At 40.5% G+C, this 17,981-nt stretch overlaps 1 protein-coding gene across 2 annotated transcripts; it reads left to right on the forward strand.

Moving 5' to 3' along the window:
• The first annotated feature begins 745 nt into the window (after window positions 1–745).
• On the forward strand, window positions 746–17,586 carry NEMP1 (nuclear envelope integral membrane protein 1). 2 transcript variants are annotated; one of them, XM_063293932.1, is made up of 9 exons: window positions 746–977; window positions 2,559–2,674; window positions 3,613–3,832; window positions 5,627–5,699; window positions 6,303–6,396; window positions 11,778–11,892; window positions 14,253–14,478; window positions 15,715–15,920; window positions 16,263–16,420. In XM_063293932.1, the coding sequence occupies exons 1-9, from the start codon at window positions 884–886 to the stop codon at window positions 16,277–16,279; spliced, it is 1,161 nt and encodes a 386-aa protein (XP_063150002.1). In that variant the 5' UTR covers window positions 746–883; the 3' UTR covers window positions 16,280–16,420. The 2 variants fall into 2 exon arrangements, with proteins under 2 accessions (XP_063150002.1, XP_063150001.1); XM_063293931.1 differs by having other exon boundaries at window positions 756–977; window positions 15,715–15,888; window positions 16,263–17,586.
• Window positions 17,587–17,981: the final 395 nt, after the last annotated feature.

Raw genomic sequence — 17,981 nt, forward strand, 5'->3', positions numbered from 1 at the left:
TGAACTGTGGGTTGTTGTTTTTTTTGCTTTATAAGGGTTTTTTAAAACTTTTTTCTATTTTCTTCTAGCTGGTTTTTGTTCTTCTTCTGTAGTTTTCCAAGCTTGTAATAATTTTTTTTAAAAAGCCATTGTGCCTATTGTGTATGATTTCCCCATTCTGTGAGGAATCAGAGATGGAGACATGTACAGTACTTGTCTTTGAACTTTACTGTATAATCTGAGTCCCACAAAAACAACAGCACTCCTCCACTCTGGTTTCCCGGCCTTCATAATTGCTACACCCAGAGTCCCAGTCGTGGTCTGTCACTCGGGAGGTTGTTGCTACTGCGGACACTCAATGGTTGTTAAAGGAATCACGCTGCACTCTTGCGGCGGGAAATGTCACTTCACCCTCTATCGCCTGTCACGCTTCAACTGCTAAAGTACTACCCTTTCCGTCTGAAGAAAAGGCGTATGTGTGGGGAGGTCCACGTTTCTCAATTCTGTCTCTTCGATTGGTTGAAAGGTGTCAGCTTTCAACCAATCGGGGCTAGAAGGAGGGTTTAGTTAATGTCGAGCTGCTTGATTCCCTCGTTGACTGGACATACTGTAAATAAATTCTGCCGTGTGTTGTTAAGAGGCGTTACCTCACAGAGCTCAACTCTGTCCCTTGATTGGCTCCTGTCACTTCAGTCAATGCGACCGTTGGCAAGGCGGGTTCTAAGGCCGGCCTTTTCCTCGCCCCGCCCCCGCCAAGTGGCTTGTAATTGGCTGGTGCCACTATCTCTCGCGCAGCGGGAGGGCGTGCCGCTGGGGCTCTCGCTCTCGGATAGGCTGCGGGGAGCGCCGCGGAGGGAAGTGATATTTTACAATGGGAGGCGGATGAGAGACGGTAGGGGAGGTTATGGCGGGAGAGACGAAAGCAGTTTCTGGGCGGCGTCATGGCTGTCGCCTCCTGTTACGGGTTGTGGTTCTTTCGATCCTGGCGCGCGGCTCCGGTAAGCGGGCAGGAGCGCGTGGAGGTTAAGGGGAGCCCCCCCAGCTGCCCCCTTTGTAGTCTCCTCCCGAGCCTCTTCCAGTGACGGGGGCTCCAGGTGCCTGGGTGGCATTATTGTTAGTAAGCGATGATGCTCTGCAAAAATGGGCTTCTGTTGATTTCTCAACCTGAAATCCCCATCACAAAGCATTTCTTATCATTTAGGACAACGAATGCTACTCTGGATGCTTTCTCTAGGCAAGCCTTTTCCAATCTGGACCCCTCCAAATGTGACTTCAGTTCCCAGAATTCCCAGCCAGGCCTGAGGACTGGAATCCCAGCACTTGTTGAGAGTACCATGTTGTGAGAACTTGGGCTATCCCAAGGATGAATTTCCCTCAGTCTGGTCTGTAAGGTGATTTGAGGGGTGGGGTTGCTTGGACTATGATAGTGGTGTTAAAACCTCTGTGGGAATTAGGCTTCTTGGTAAAGGTGGATTTTGAAGAAAGAGAGGTGAATGAAGGAGAGAGGTGGTGAACTGCCGCTTGGATGACCAGGGTATCCCAGGGTAGTGTGACAAGACAGTATAAGCTATGTTTAGAGTTCTCATGGAAGTATAACATCTAGATGGGTTATTAGGCAGAACTGACACTTTGTAGCATATCCTGTTTTCCAATGGGTTGTGGCATCTGTTGGTACTGCAGATACACATCTTCCAAAGTTAAAGAAAAATGTTTTCATCTGTTTATTAGCTTATTATTCATGAATATCATACTGGATAGGTAAAGGTTTCCCTTGACATTAAGTCCAGTCGTGTGCGACTCTAGGGGGCGGTGCTCATCTCCGTTTCAAAGCCGAAGAGCTGGCGTTTGTCCATAGACACTTCCGTGGTCATGTGGCCGGCATGACTACACGGAACGCTGTTACCTGCCTGCCGAAGTGGTACTATTAATCTACTCACATTTGCATGTTTTCAAACTGCTAGGTTGGCAGGAGCTGGGACTAGCAACGGGAGCTCACCCCGTCACGCGGATTCGAACCGCCAACCTTCCGATCGGCAAGCTCAGCAGCTCAGCGGTTTAACCCGTAGCTCCACCCCATCCCTTATCATACTGGGACAATGTGGCTAATGCTTATTTTAGTGGAATGATAGTGGCTACTTTATGGTTATTGGTGTCCATACCAAGCGGTAAAAAGCCAATTATATCTTTTTAAAATCTAAATGTGTTCAGATTGAGACTTAAATCAGATTTCCTTTAATGTGCTCTGTGATTTGATGTTGTAGTATAAGCAAAATGTATTGTGATAACCTGGGCTTTTGGGTGTCTACTTGCCATTACTATTATCCAAAACTCTGTCTTAGTATATATGTATGTGGGAAAAAAATTGAAGGAGTGCTGTGTATGCTGCCTTGACCTCCAGAAAGAAATTTCAGCAGGATATAAATGTAACAAATAGCTAAAGGCAAACATATTGGAATGTTACTAGATACAACAATTCTGATCCTCATTTTGTATAAACCAGCCTGGTTGTCTTAGTTCCTAGGGCATTTCTTCATTTTGCTAATGTATCTAATGCTTTTTCTTTGTTTGGACTCCTGTAGATGGACAAATATCATTTCTTAAAGAATATCAAACATATGTACATAATTCCTCTGAACAGTTTTGCTATTCAAATAAACTGATCCCAAAATGGCATGATATATGGACCAAAATTCAGGTAAGAATTGGATTAATTTTGGGGGGGCAACTGAGATGAATCTTAGCTAATTTTCACATCTGCATTCCTGTCTCACAAAATTAAAGGGAATAACCATAGATTCTGTAAATGTATCTTAAGTAGCTCCAATAGAGATTTCCTTAAAAACTTTAGTTTCCTAGCATCTTTCTAGTTTGGAGCATGTGGGAGATAAAAGACAAATTATAAATTCAGGGATGTGTAGTAAATTGGTAAGGGATCCAACTTCCTGTGTTATCATTGTGTTAATGAGAATGTAGTCCTGCAGGTAAAAAGTCCTCCTGTCTTTCTCCTTGTCTTCTCAAGCTATTCCATTAGATACAGTCAGTTTATAAACATTTAGGAAAAACTTTGGTCCAAAAATATCTCAGTGGTCCAGAATTATATTCCATTCAACCAAGCTCTGAAGAAAACAATCAGGGACAGTCAAGAACAAGATCATATTCTGTGGTTTAGTAATGTAGCAGCAGCATGTTGTAGTGGCTGATCCATATAGACTACATATTAACCTATCTCCATGCTGGAGGTTGGGAATGGAATGGGGTCAGATGATGATAGTAGACAAGGGCCAGAGTTCCTCCTCCGCAAGGTCTCTTTTGGATGTTTGGTGTACTTTTCAGTTGGTTTCTCAATGAAATTTAATATCTGTCTCCTTATTGCTGGATTAAATGTGCTTTTTCTCTATAAATAAGATGTGAAGCTTTTTCAAATTTCATTGGCAGTTTTTCAAAAGCCCTATTATGTTCTTTAGCATTTTCCGTAATACCATTTGTTATGTATTTTGTAAAGACAGAGCTGCATAACTGTTGTCAAATGTAATATTGGCTAATTCAAATAACTGTTGAATGGTAACGTTGTGAAATCTCTGCATTAATTATGGAATTGCCCTTGTTTTTGCCATCTCCCTTTGTTCCATGCAGATCCGAGTAAACAGCACCAAGGTGATCCGGGTCATCCAAGTTGAAAATGAAGAGAAGCTGAAAGAACTGGATGGATTTAGTTTATGGATCTATATTGGCTTGCTCTTCAAAGAGAAGCTTAATGACACTTACATTAATGTTGACATTTTCAGTAAAGAAACCTGCTTGAAAGTCGAGCTCCTTGACCCACACTCCACATACACCATCAGTGTTACTCGTAGTAAGTTTTCTTTTATCTTAGTTGCTCTCATATTAGGAAGTTACACATCTATTCTTGCTAAATGAAGTAGATTAGGCTGATTCTGGGAGCTGTAGTGGTTAGGCTTTCTGATTTTGAAGATAAACAGGAATACAGTATAAGAATGGCATGGCAATTTTATAATGTAAAATCTCTACTAGATGTAATGCTGTAAATAAGATGGTTAATAGGAACTAATGCCAGCATCTACTTAATTGATAGTACATTTTGGAATGAACAGAAGCTCTGTTTGTTGAATGTCTCAAAGAGAACATACATTTGGCTTTATTCAAGGTCACCATTTTCCTGAAGTGGAAGAAGGTATGCTTGAATAGACTGCTTCTCTCCCTTGATCCAGTATCAAGGTTTATGAAAATTAGGCTTGTATGTGATTTCATGGATGGGAGAGAGTCCTAATCCAGTGTCAGTTTTATGTAATGTCAAGAATAAGGCTGAAATGTGCAATATTTCAGCTTTTTAGAAGATTTTAGGCCATCAAATTGATGTCATGAGAACACCAATATGGGTGGGACAGAAGTTCCTGGCAGACAACCCAAGAATCCTTGAACCAGCTGGCAGTGGCTACTGAAGAGGCATGCAGTATGGTAGGGAAAAACCAGCTGACCCATTCTGGCATGCTCACACAACTAACTGTAAATAAAATTTAAGGAAAAACTTTCTAATGGAAGGGTCTATACAACAGCCAGTTTGGTGTAGTGGTTAAGACACTGGGCTAGAATCCAGGAGACAATGAGTTCTAGTCCCACCTGAGGCACAAAGTCAGCTGGGTGAGATTGGGCCAGTCACTCTCTCTCAGCCCTAGGGAGCAGGCAATGGCAAACCACTTCTGAAAATCTTGCCAAGAAAACTACAGGGACCTGTCCAGGCAGTCGCCAGGAGTCAACACTGACTCAAAGGGACAAAAAAAAACCACCTATGCATCAGTGGAACAGTCTACCTGCATAAGATGTGGGTTTTCCATCTCTGGAGGTTTTTAAGAAGATGCTGGACAGCCATGTGTCAAGGATGGTTTCTTTGGTTTTTCTTCACAGAGGATTGGATTAGATTATCCTTGTGGCCTCTTCCATTCCACAGTTCTGTGATACTGTAAAATTAGACTTGATGTGTCTTCTGGGAATACCTTTTAATTTTTTCATGTATATTTTATTCAGTATTTGTGTCTGAAGGATGTAATTATTTGGATAGGCAAGGAGAGTTGAATACATTTAGAATTATCACTGACCTTATATGTATATATGTTATATTCTGAAGCTTCAAGGCAGCATTTGCTATCATAATGACAAGTCTAATAGGTGTAAGCCTGCAGAAGTAAAAGAGAGGAACAACCCATACAAGGACATGCTGATTTTGTATATATAACATCTGTCCATTTTGACACACGGTTGTTCACAGTTGCTGAGCTGTGTATGAGTGTGTATATGATGTCCTGGTGTACAAAATGTAAAGTGTGTGAGTTGCTTTTATTATGCAGTCTGCATTTTTCAAACCAGTTGGCTCTTACATGGAAAAAATGTGAATGATGGGAAGAACTACTTTAAAAGAAAACACTGTTTGCCATTTTCTAAAACTTTACAGCAATGGTTCTTACTAGTTCTAATCTTTTCATTCCAGCAATCAATTTATCAAAAATCTGGATACAGCAGAAACAAAAGGCCACATATTGAGGGGAGGATATTTATACCTTTTACATATACTTGCTGTTATGTTCCGAGTAGTTCAGTCAGCTGATTAATAAAAAATATATATTTCTTGTAGCACTTGATCCCAAGCTCTTCATTGTTACATTTCTGGGCCTTCTGCTGTTTTTCTGTGGTGATTTGATGAGTAGGTAAGTAAAAATCCAGTTCACAACATTTGCCAGCTCACAACCAGTAACCATATAATCTAGTAAATGTCTGTCTCTCCTTCAGCTTGTGACTGTGTTCATCTGTCCCTGTGCACTGCAGAGTACTTGGAAAATATCAAGTCTTATTGTTTCCATGGGCTTCCATGTGACAGGATATTTTTGTCCTCTGCTGTTTTTTTGAGTAGTTAAAGGGGACATTTGTGAAGTCTCAATGCTTGTGCGTCATCATTTCCAACTCTTGCAAGACTTCCACATATTGTTTGCTCTTTTAAAATACTACCATGTAATGTGGCAGCCAAGCTAAAGTCTGTCCCCTTGAGGGAAGCTTTGTGGCTCCTAGTTACTGGAGTACTGTTCGTTTTCCTCCTGCTGCTCTAATTTCTTTTACCTTTGTCTTCCTCTTTATCCATCAGCCCTTGCTGTAATTTCTTTTGTGTGTGTGTGGCTACCTGCCAAAAACCTAGAATTCCAAGAATTATTCTTGGTATATATGTATTCTGCCTTTCCCTGTACTTATAAAATGTTGAGCTTGCTGTATGTGTAGATTTTTGTGCATAGCGTCTGAAATACTCTTTCTCTTTGCAGAAGTTCAGTCTTCTTCTATTCAGCTGGAGTAAGCATTGGCATGCTGAGTTCATTGCTCGTTGTTGTCTACATATTATCCAGATTTGTGCCCAAGGTGGGTTAAAAATCTGATCACTTAACTGCACTATATTCGAGATTTGGGCAACATTCTGAAAGGTACAAATTTTGAACTGGCCAGTGGCCTTTCTGCTTGGTAATAAAGGATCGTTACCTTGTCATGGTGCTGGAGCTTGAGCACCTCAATGATGCCATGAGCTAAACCGTGAAGGGCCACCCAAGACGGGAAGGTCATGACAGAGAGGTCAGACTAAATGCGATCCCTGGGGAAGGTAATGGCAACCCACCCCAGTATTCTTGCCGTGAAAACTCAATGGATCAGTACAACCAGAGATATGTCGGTATACCGTTGGAAGATGAGACCCCCTGGTCGGAAGATGGTCAAAATGCTACTGGGGAGGAACAGAGGATGAGTTCAACTAGCCCCAAACATGATGATGCAGCTAGCTCAAAGCTGAAAGGACGGCTAGCGGCCGACGGTGCTGGTGGTGAACGGCGAATCCGATGTTCTAAGGATCAACACACCATTGGAACCTGGAACGTAAGATCTATGAGCCAGGGCAAATTGGATGTGGTTATTGGTGAGATGTCACGATTAAAGATAGACATTCTGGGTGTCAGTGAACTGAAATGGACTGGAATGGGCCACTTCACATCAGATGACCACCAGATCTACTACTGTGGACAAGAGGACCACAGAAGAAATGGAGTAGCCTTCATAATTAATAGTAAAGTGGCTAAAGCAGAGCTTGGATACAATCCAAAAAACGATAGAATGATCTCAATTCGAATTCAGGGCAAGCCATCTAACATCACAGTGATCCAAATATACGCCCCAACGACAGATGCTGAAGAAGCTGAAGTAGAGCAGTTCTATGAGGATCTGCAGCACCTACTGGACAACACGCCTAAAAGAGATGTTATTTTCATCACGGGAGACTGGAATGCTAAGGTGGGCAGTCAAATGACACCTGGAATTACAGGTAAGCATGGCCTGGGAGAACAAAACGAAGCACGACATAGGCTGATAGAATTTTGCCAAGACAACTCAGTGTGCATAACAAACACTCTCTTCCAGCAACCTAAGAGATGGCTTTATACATGGACGTCCCCAGATGGACAACACCGAAACCAGATTGACTACATCCTTTGCAGCCAAAGGTGGCGGACATCTGTACAGTCGGTAAAAACAAGACCTGGAGCTGACTGTAGTTCAGATCACGAACTTCTTGCACAATTTAGGATCAGACTAAAGAGATTAGGGAAGACCCACAGATCAGCTAGATATGAGCTCACTAATATTCCTAAAGAATATGCAGTAGAGGTGAAGAACAGATTTAAGGGACTTGACTTAGTAGATAGGGTCCCAGAAGAACTATGGACCGAAGTCTGCAACATTGTTCAAGAGGCGGCAACAAAATACATCTCAAAGAGAAAACCAAGAAGGCAAGATGGCTGTCTTCTAGTAGCCCAAGAAAGAAGGAAAGCAAAAGGCAACAGTGATAGGTGGAGATGCCCACTTAAATGCAAAATTCCAGAGGTTAGCCAGAAGAGATAAGGAATTATTTTTAAACAAGCAATGCACGGAAGTGGAAGAAGACAATAGAATAGGAAGGACAAGAGACCTCTTCCAGAAAATTAGAAACATCGGAGGTAAATTCCAGGCAAAAATGGGTATGATCAAAAACAAAGATGGCAAGGACCTAACAGAAGAAGAAGAGATCAAGAAAAGGTGGCAAGAATATACGGAAGACCTGTATAGGAAGGATAACAGTATCGGGGATAGCTTTGACGGTGTGGTCAGTGAGCTAGAGTCTGACATCCTGAAGAGTGAGGTTGAATGGGCCTTAAGAAGCATTGCTAATAACAAGGCAGCAGGAGACGAGGGCATCCCAGCTGAACTGTTCAAAATCTTGCAAGATGATGCTGTCAAGGTAATGCATGCTATATGTCAGCAAATTTGGAAAACACAAGAATGGCCATCAGACTGGAAAAAATCAACTTATATCCCCATACCAAAAAAGGGAAACACTAAAGAATGTTCAAACTATCGAACAGTGGCACTCATTTCACCTGCCACTAAGGTAATGCTCAAGATCCTGCAAGGTAGACTTCAGCAATTCATGGAGCGAGAATTGCCAGATGTACAAGCTGGGTTTAGAAAAGGCAGAGGAACTAGAGACCAAATTGCCAATATCCTCTGGATAATGGAAAAAGCCAGGGAGTTTCAGAAAAACATCTATTTCTGTTTTATTGACTATTCTAAAGCCTTTGACTCTATGGACCATAACAAATTGTGGCAAGTTCTTAGTGGTATGGGGATACCAAGTCATCTTGTCTGCCTCCTGAAGAATCTGTATAACGACCAAGTAGCAACAGTAAGAACAGACCACGGAACAACGGACTGGTTTAAGATTGGGAAAGGAGTACGGCAGGGCTGTATACTCTCGCCCTACCTATTCAACTTGTATGCAGAACACATCATGCGACAAGCTGGCCTTGAGGAATCCAAGGCTGGAGTTAAAATCGCTGGAAGAAACATTAACAATCTCAGATATGCAGATGATACCACTTTGATGGCTGAAAGTGAAGAGGAACTGAGGAGCCTTATGATGAAGGTGAAAGAAGAAAGTGCAAAAGCTGGCTTGCAGCTAAACCTCAAAAAAACCAAGATTATGGCAACCAGCTTGATTGATAACTGGCAAATAGAGGGAGAAAATGTAGAAGCAGTGAAAGACTTTGTATTCCTAGGTGCAAAGATTACTGCAGATGCTGACTGCAGTCAGGAAATCAGAAGACGCTTAATCCTTGGGAGAAGAGCAATGACAAATCTCGATAAAATAGTTAAGAGCAGAGACATCACACTGACAACAAAGGCCCGCATAGTTAAAGCAATGGTGTTCCCTGTAGTAACATATGGCTGTGAGAGCTGGACCATAAGGAAGGCTGAGCGATGCTTTTGAACTGTGGTGTTGGAGGAAAATTCTGAGAGTGCCTTGGACTGCAAGAAGATCAAACCAGTCCATCCTCCAGGAAATAAAGCCAGACTGCTCACTTGAGGGAATGATATTAAAGGCAAAACTGAAATACTTTGGCCACATAATGAGAAGACAGGACACCCTGGAGAAGATGCTGATGCTGGGGAGAGTGGAGGGCAAAAGGAAGAGGGGCCGACCCAGGGCAAGGTGGATGGATGATATTCTAGAGGTGACGGACTCGTCCCTGGGGGAGCTGGGGGTGTTGACCACTGACAGGAAGCTCTGGCGTGGGCTGGTCCATGAAGTCACGAAGAGTCGGAAGCGACTAAATGAATAAACAACAAACAACAAGTCTAATAGATATGGAGGGTAATGAAATAAGAAAAGTAGTTCAGGCTGAACCTCTAAATGCCTGCCTCATCTATAGTATTTAAGTGAGCTTGGAAACATGCAGGGAATTATACCTACCTAGTTAGGTATAGAAAACAGTTAAAGGTTACAGACAGACAGACATGAGAATTTTAGTAGTATATAGATTGTAAGAAGGGACCTTACTGGTAAACTACCAAAAATTAAATATAATGGGGTTCTGAAAAAAAAAACTACAAATATACCATTATCACTAGCTACATGGGCACCAAATTGAACAAGTAAAGACCTCTAAATATCTGGAATCTTATTCAGTGCAGTGGGTTCCTGGAACACAGATAAATTTGTTAAAAGATAGTATTTCAATAAGTTCAAAAGCCATGCTCAGATTTTTTTAGAGCTCAGTAGAGTGGGAAAGTTTTGATTCCAACTGTTTTATGTGTTTTTGAGGTTCAGGTTATAGCTCAAGTGTTTTATGGGGCTGCCATTTGTTCATATACAGCAGTGTTTTTCGACCTTGGGAACTTTAAGATGTGTGGACTTCAACTTCTAGAATTCTGGGAGTTGAAGTCCACACATCTTAAAGTTCCCAAGGTTGAGAAACACTGATACACGGGTATTGATTTTGGCCCATTGGAGATCATACAAAGTAAAAATTTTAGTGCCCTGATATGTTTTCCATACTTTGTTAGAATCTGTAAGCTTCTAATTAAGAGAAAGGGTTTGGTTTTACATCTTAATTATTGGATAAATACATGTAATGTTTCTTCAGACTCCTTAGCATCCCTAACCCTGATTGATTCAGTGGAGAAAAATGTTCAATGATATTAATGATGGCAGTTTCTTGCCTCATTCTGTAATTTCTCTAGAGACAGACATAATTAAAAATATACTAACACGAAGAGTTCCCAGAATATTTTTGCCATTATTTAACACAGAGAAAGCTTATACTCCAGCTCAGTATCTACAACCATGCTGGCCTCAAAGGGCTACAGAAGAGCATTCACTTTGGCCTATTTGTAACGCTGTTCCATCTACATTATTAGAGGATAGATTCTGCCACTTTTCACTTCACTGTTATCTCTATCCATTTGGCACATACTCATATGCCCTTGATGAAAGTTTCCTGAGTTAGATGTGTTACATCTCTTTTGAGGGAAAGGTCTGCAAAGGGAAAAGCAGAAAATCAGTTTTTTGCTATTAGATCCGAAAGGCTCAATTATGAATAATGTAGCAGATTTTGCTTAAAAGCGACATAGGAAAAACAGCCTTTGATGCACGGATGTTAGAAGGAAGAAGTGTTTTACTTTTGTTTTAGCTGTACATCTTGATAATGTTTTTATTTTTAACTTTGCACTAATGTTTTTTGTTTGTATTGTGTGAGCTGGTCTGTGAACCCATAATTAAGATGACCCATACTGCTCATTTCCCATTCCCCATTTGCAGTTCCTTAAAATGTTTGGTTTGGTTTGAATTAGCATAGGAAAGGAGTGTGATAAAACCCTGTATTTTCTTTTCCCTCTGGGCAAGTGACTACAGTGGATGAAGGGAATACCAGCATAAAACTATTGTTCTACAAAGAAACAGTCAAAGCAAAAAGCATGGAGAATGTGCCTTTGGTGAACCTGAGAATGGTCAGCTTAAATCAGATCAGCATTACTTCCCGTACTCCACATACAAAAAATAGTCTGTAAGCAAAGACTTGAGTATTAAAAACAGAACATGGTAAACCTGTGCCAGGTGGGCCCATCCTATGTGATGTCCATTTGTTTCCCCACTTTCCCAAATGTGCACGGAAAATCTTACATGCTGCAGTTGCTACTTCGTACATTTTGAGAAATAGGCCTTGAGACTTCCAAGTGTTTCAGATCAGTGTGTAATAAAAGCTTCCTCTAGAAAAACATCTGTTATGATTGCTGCATGGATCTGTTCATGACTGAAAGAGCCCAGCCAATGAGTGCAGTACGTGAAGCCTACATATTAGAACACTCAAGCTGCAGATGAGAGAAACTGTCAAGAATGCCCAAGCAGCTTTCTCTAATCTATAATTTGTATTATTCCTTTGTTCTAGAAGAGCCCTATCTATCTCATGATTCTGGGAGGCTGGTCTTTTTCTGTTTACCTTACCCAGTTGGTCTTCAGAAATCTGCAAGAAATATGTACAATGTACTGGGAATATCTACTTGGTGAGTAGATGGTGGCCTTCAGTTTTTGAACCTGAGGCCATTTTACGTATTTCTGAGCTAATCTAAGTAGGGAAATACCAGCAGTTGAATTTCGTAAGCAACATTTAAGTAACTACTTTCTAAGTTGGTCCAAAGGTTCCAATTAGTTTGTGTAAATAGAGTTCACAGGTTATTAAATTTCCTAATTATCTTGGGAAAGGTACAAAGAATTCTTTCTGCAGTAGTATATTTGGAGTCATTAAATAGAAGGAGATAACAAATCTTACACAGATTTGTGAATCCATGATAGTATAAGACAGGCTTTCTCAGCCAGGGTTCCATGGAGCCCTAGGGTTCTGCAAGAGGTCACTAGGGGGTCCCTGGGAGATCATGATTTATTTAAAAAATTATTTCAAATTTGGGCAACTTCACATTAAAGAGGTAAGTTTCATTCTTTATTTTCAGTTTAAGAACACTGTTAATGCATATACTGTATACAGGCCTACACATGAAACAAATATAATAATTTGTAACTTCTGACCTATATTTGAGCCTGAAGGTGCTGGGGTTCCCTGAGGCCTGAAAAATATTTCAAGGGTTCCTCCAGGGTCAAAAGGTTGAAAAAGGCTGGTATAAGACATTGAGGATGGAAGTTCTGGAAGGAAATTATGATATTAGCTACACTTTCAGAACAACCTGCCAAAGAATGCTAGTTATGCATTCCTCGTTGTTTGTAATATAAAACACGGTTTAGATTTGGAGCGTCAGTATTAATATTAATAAGGACTTTAAAACTATTACTTATAATAAAGAAAAAATAAATTACAATGTAACCATGACAAAAATAAATAGAAAAACAGAAAATAGAGCTTGCAGAATCAATAGGATCTTTACCATTAAAATTACTCTAATTAAAAAGGAAAAAAATTCAGAAAGACATCTTTGTTTAAAAAAATACTCAAAAAAGCATAACTGTCCAACAACATAGAAGCACAAACCCCAATAAATGCCTTATATTACTGATGGAAAGCCATCTGGACCAACAGCCTGGCCACTTTAAATTGATGTAATAGTATCACTTAATTTCCAAAGAAATCATGTCACAGATAAATAAATAGCCTGGTCATGGGTAACCTTTGGAAGGTGTATTTAGTCCAGACACTCTTAATTTATTCATCTAAGACCCCTGAATTTAGTTTACAAAGATTTTAAAAGGCTGGTTTATCAAATTCAAGTCAGTATATGCTTTATCTTGAGAATCCTTTATAATAAAAATGATACTACTATTTAGATACTGGTTAAGCCTAGAAGCTAGTAATTTGGCCAATTTTTCCTCTCACTCCCAGTAGTCTTGCTTGATTTCATTCAATAAATATTAGTTTCTAGAGCATGAAGTTCCATTTTATCAGACATAAAAGCATAATTCTGGCTTGCAGTGTCTTACATAATTTACTGAAAGTTCCTTAACTTGATTTTCCAAATTATGGTGTGTCCGTTTGTGTTTTTTTCTTTTTCTGTGAGCATAAGCAACTATTCAACCTCAGATAGATTCTTTGAAAGCCTCCCTTAATCCTTAAAGTCGCAGAATGAAAAAAGCTTATAATCATGTCTCACCCTCTATAAAACATGAAGAGGACCATATTGAAATAGAAGATTAGTGTTATTTACACAGCTGATACTGTTTCTGGAGCATGATCAGATATTGCAGTAAGATTTATACTACAGTTATCAAGCCAATCTGCTAAAGTTCAAGACTGTTTTTCAATCCTGTCAGGAACAAGTTTTATGAAGAATTGGGAGGGAAAAGTCTGTTCCCATTGTGATGGGTTCAGAAGCTGCCATATGTCTACCAACAAATAGGCTTATAACTAACGCTTTCCATAAATGAGAACTCAGCTTACCTGAAACAATATTGCAGTCAAGTGAAGGGTTCAAACTATGATTAAAATCAGCACCAAAAGATGGGCAAAACACCTGTGTAAGACATCTGGATAGTCTTTAGTGGGACTATTTGACGAATTATTAAAATTTGTTTTTTTTTCCCTGTTCCAATACCACATATTAGAAGAAGCATACTTTGTCAAAAGAGTGATGCATTTCTTCTGGATCAGCATCCTGTCTGTTGTAGACTGTACTAGTTTGAATTTTTGTAAGATATGCTGAGTCAAAAGCATGAATTCTTGCGATTTATTTCCTTCTTCTGGGTTCTGTGTTTTGGCTGCATGCTAATGTTTATTTGTTTGATTGATTTCTATTTATTTGGATTTGATGTTTATAACCAGCATCTTATTAGCTGACTTAGATGAGCTTAATTATCCTGAAGGAGTAACTCAAGGTAATAGTGAAAATCCAAATAAAAATATTTTTTTCTTCCTCCACAGGCTACCTGGTCATCATAGGGTGTGTAAGCTTTGCTGTGTGCTACAAATATGGCCCTCTGGAGAATGAACGCAACATAAACCTCCTCAGCTGGAGTCTGCAGACTTTCGGCTTGCTGCTCCTTTACCTGAGCATTCAGATACGATATATTGCCATCATCTTGATTGTAACTGCAATCTGCACTAAAAACTTGGAATACCCAGTCATATGGGCCTATGCCATCTACAGGTGATGGACGGGAAACATGGGCTTTGCTCATCCCAGAAAACACAATGTAGTAATAGGTACATTAAGAGATCTGTAAGGTGTGTGTGTGAATATGTTTGTGCATATAACACTGTTCCAGAAATGAATGAATTATGTTTTCAGCTGTTGAAATTCTTAGTGTATTGCTCATTCCTGGCTAATTCTCTAGTGCCTATAGTTTAGGCATAAAGGCTATTCAGATGGCAGACTTCATTATATGATTTCCCTGGAGGAGGAAGGTGCCAAAAGCTCTGAAATCGTGAAATCTCAAGAGAGTTAGGCCTTTATTTTAATTTTGAGGTTCTGTAGGGCACCATTTAAGGATACCTTTGGTTATGTGATATCTACAAGCACCATGAGGTCAACCTTTTCGGCTCCTTTTCTCTTTCTGTGCAGCCTAGTAGAAGAGCTGGTGAGGGAAGCAGACTTTGGAATAGGAACAGGTCATAACTTCAACACTTTAGATTGAATCACTGGCTTCATATGACTATGTGGCTTTGGCAAGCATTTGGCAAGAGAATCTGCTTCTAAAGGTTCATTCTTATGTGAGAGCCAGGCTCCTGATTTATTTCGTCTGTTTTGTAAAATAGCCACGTGACTAAAATATTTCTGGGTGTTGCACTTGAGAACTTTGTCTAAATACATTTGTAAGGTATTTTGGGAAAAACTATTGAGTGAGGTATTTTTTAAGAGGAGTGAGACCCAACTGATTTAAGATTCCTCAAGCCATAAAGTTAGTGGCTAAAAAACTTGTGGGGGGGGGGAAATGAGGGCTGACTAGCTAATGTACATTAGACCATGGAAAATTCTACTCTATAAGTGCTGTTGAGCAAAAATGGAAGAGGAAGAGACTGTTAATTTGAAAGCACCATTCCAATAATCTTTATCAGAGTCCTATGGCATGTTGAAGATTAACAATAGCACAGTAATATCATAAATATATACAATAATGTTTTAGTCTTTCTTAGATATTTATGCATAGGACTTAACATGACTGGGAACTGTTACAGAATAATTCAGTAAAACTGGGAAGACAATATCCCTGTCAGGAAGGCCTGGTTCTAGAATGTTCAGCTTTGAACCCAACTTGAGATAGGGTACAGTTGTGAGAGGGTGTCTATCAGGTGTCACCTCCTAAGTGGTTTGAAAATGATTGCAAGGGGCCAGACTTCAGTGTTTGACTTACAGGTGGTACTAACACCATTGCTGTCCTAGCAGGAAGGTGTTCACAGCTCCAGAAAAGCCCACCCCACCACGTCTATTGACTGAGGAGGAGTATCGGATCCAGGGGGAGGTAGAGACACGCAGAGCCTTGGAACAATTGCGGGAGTACTGCAGCAGTCCGGAGTTCTCTGCATGGAAAGCAGTCTCCCGCATCCAGTCTCCAAAGAGGTACTGCCCAAAAGGATCACCAGAAGGGAGGGGTGAGCTGTATAGTGCTGTGGGATCTTTTTGTAACCTTAAATTTTTAAGAAACCCAATTTAAAACCACAGCTGTGAGAGGAGGTGGGACCAAGAAAAGGGATGTGAGGGGAATCAGATTCAAAAGTGAATCTGGGTTTCTTCAGTGGCAAGAAAATCCATCCAAGCATACCTTTCATGTTTATACAGTATACCCAAGCAGGGTTTTCACCTCAAATCTAGACTTTGTCTTGCAAGTCCTTGATAAAGATTGCAGAGCTACATTGTGTATAATAAACATTATAGGAGGGATCAGGGTTCATTAGTTACAGCACTGCCCACATGGTTCTCTCTTTTTCCTCCAGGTTTGCTGACTTCATAGAAGGTGCCTCACATGTCATCCCCAATGAGGTTTCTGTCCACGAGCAGGAGTATGGCTTGGGGGGTTCCTTTCTAGAGAATCAGCTCTTTGAAGAGGAAGACGAGGAAGGAGACTCCAGTTTTGATGAGGAGGATTGCACGGACAGACCGTGGTCCCAGAATCACCTAGATTTTCAAGATAAAACTGGCCACTGTTGATGCAAATGGATTGACTGATGCCCCTTATTGATCCCCAGGTTTACTGTCTTCTGCTACAATGGAGGATTGCTATAGAAAGCCCTTTCTGTATGGCATTGCTTAACTAGCTGCATAGGCTTGGCAATCTGAGAGGAAGGTGTATCCCAGGCCCCTGAAGCCCTGCCATCTATTCCAGACCGTGACATGACTGTGAACTGCACCATACTTGGGATATGCCTCAGTATCCTGGACTAAGTATCTTACGAACTACACGTTGGTCAGAACCTACAGCTGTCAGCTGTGAGTAGGCTAAGGAGTAGGACTGTGGAGAGCTGGTAAATCATTAGTGAAAGCCAGCGAGTAATGACAAATCATTTTACCTCGATAAAACAGGCTTCTTGAAGGAAGGTTTGAAAGGCCAGCTGAATTTGATAGACATGTCCTAATTTTGTGCCATGTCTTCTTCTTGGGATGCAATAGCTGCTGCCCTTTGAAGTTTGGTGTTCCAGGGTGCCGACAAAGATTTGTGGGCATCCTGCTCTTGCTCCAGTGACTGAACTTTTCACTTGTTGGCTTAATTGTTGCCTCCTAGGTTCAGTACACTGTTAAGTCTGAGGCTATTGCTGTTGTAGAATGCATAATGAGATTTTTTGGAACCAGCAAGTAGCTAGGACTCCAAAGGGGTCTCTCTCCTCCTGTACGTGAGAATTGCACAAATAGAAATATTTTTAAGTATATAATAATATTGGGAAAGGGGTTGCTTCAATTAAAATACTTCCTGGGGAGATTCCCCCATGTTCCCTGTTGTATAATGTAACTTATTTGCAGCCTTTTTGGTGGGGTTGTGCAAAACTGACTATTTCAGGTATGAGCCACTTTCAGTTTGGAGAATTAATTTGTGTGTGGCTGGATCAGAGTAGCCTGGAGGACATTCTGGAATGCTGGGTTTTGTACAAAACTCCTTTTTGGAAACCAAAGCTTTGTGATCTTCAGCAAACCTGCCATGGTTCAGATCTAAATCACCTTATTTGTTTTTGCCCTTGTAGTCCTCAATGGTACTGTAATCCTATGAGAAAATTCAGTTGTATCTGGATGAGGACATGGCAATAAGCTCAGAGTAGGTGTTTATACTGACCCAAATTATAGCCATCCAAAATTTATTATATGATTATATAATTGGGCATGTAATTATACTTTTCAGTTTCTATTCCCTCCACCCTACTCTTCTTGTGACGTTTCAAAGAGCTCGAATACTCCATCCTTCTATTTTCAGGCCCTGTCTGCTTCCTAGTCACTAAACTGATCACTCAGTTTGGTTATACAAGGATCTGTTACAATATTTTAATCAGGATCCGTGTTGGTTCTAAAAACCAGAAGATAGAGAAAACTGATCAAACAATAAAGCCGATGTACTTTTTTTCCCCTGTCCATTTGAAGTGTAAAGCAGCAGCTGTGGTCCATACCGTATGTACACTGAATGTGTAAAATGATGAAACCAACGTGAAACATTAAGTAGGGCAAAAGAT

This window comes from Candoia aspera, chromosome 2 (genome assembly GCF_035149785.1).
Source record: "Candoia aspera isolate rCanAsp1 chromosome 2, rCanAsp1.hap2, whole genome shotgun sequence".
Classification (NCBI taxonomy): Eukaryota; Metazoa; Chordata; class Lepidosauria; order Squamata; family Boidae; genus Candoia; species Candoia aspera.

Coding starts and splice junctions, on each gene's coding strand:
- NEMP1 (XM_063293931.1), top strand. CDS start 884: ATGGCGGGAGAGACGAAAGCAGTTTCTGGGCGGCGTCATGGCTGTCGC. Junction 6,397..11,777: donor TATCCAGATTTGTGCCCAAG/GTGGGTTAAAAA, acceptor CCTTTGTTCTAG/AAGAGCCCTATCTATCTCAT. Junction 11,893..14,252: donor GTACTGGGAATATCTACTTG/GTGAGTAGATGG, acceptor CTTCCTCCACAG/GCTACCTGGTCATCATAGGG.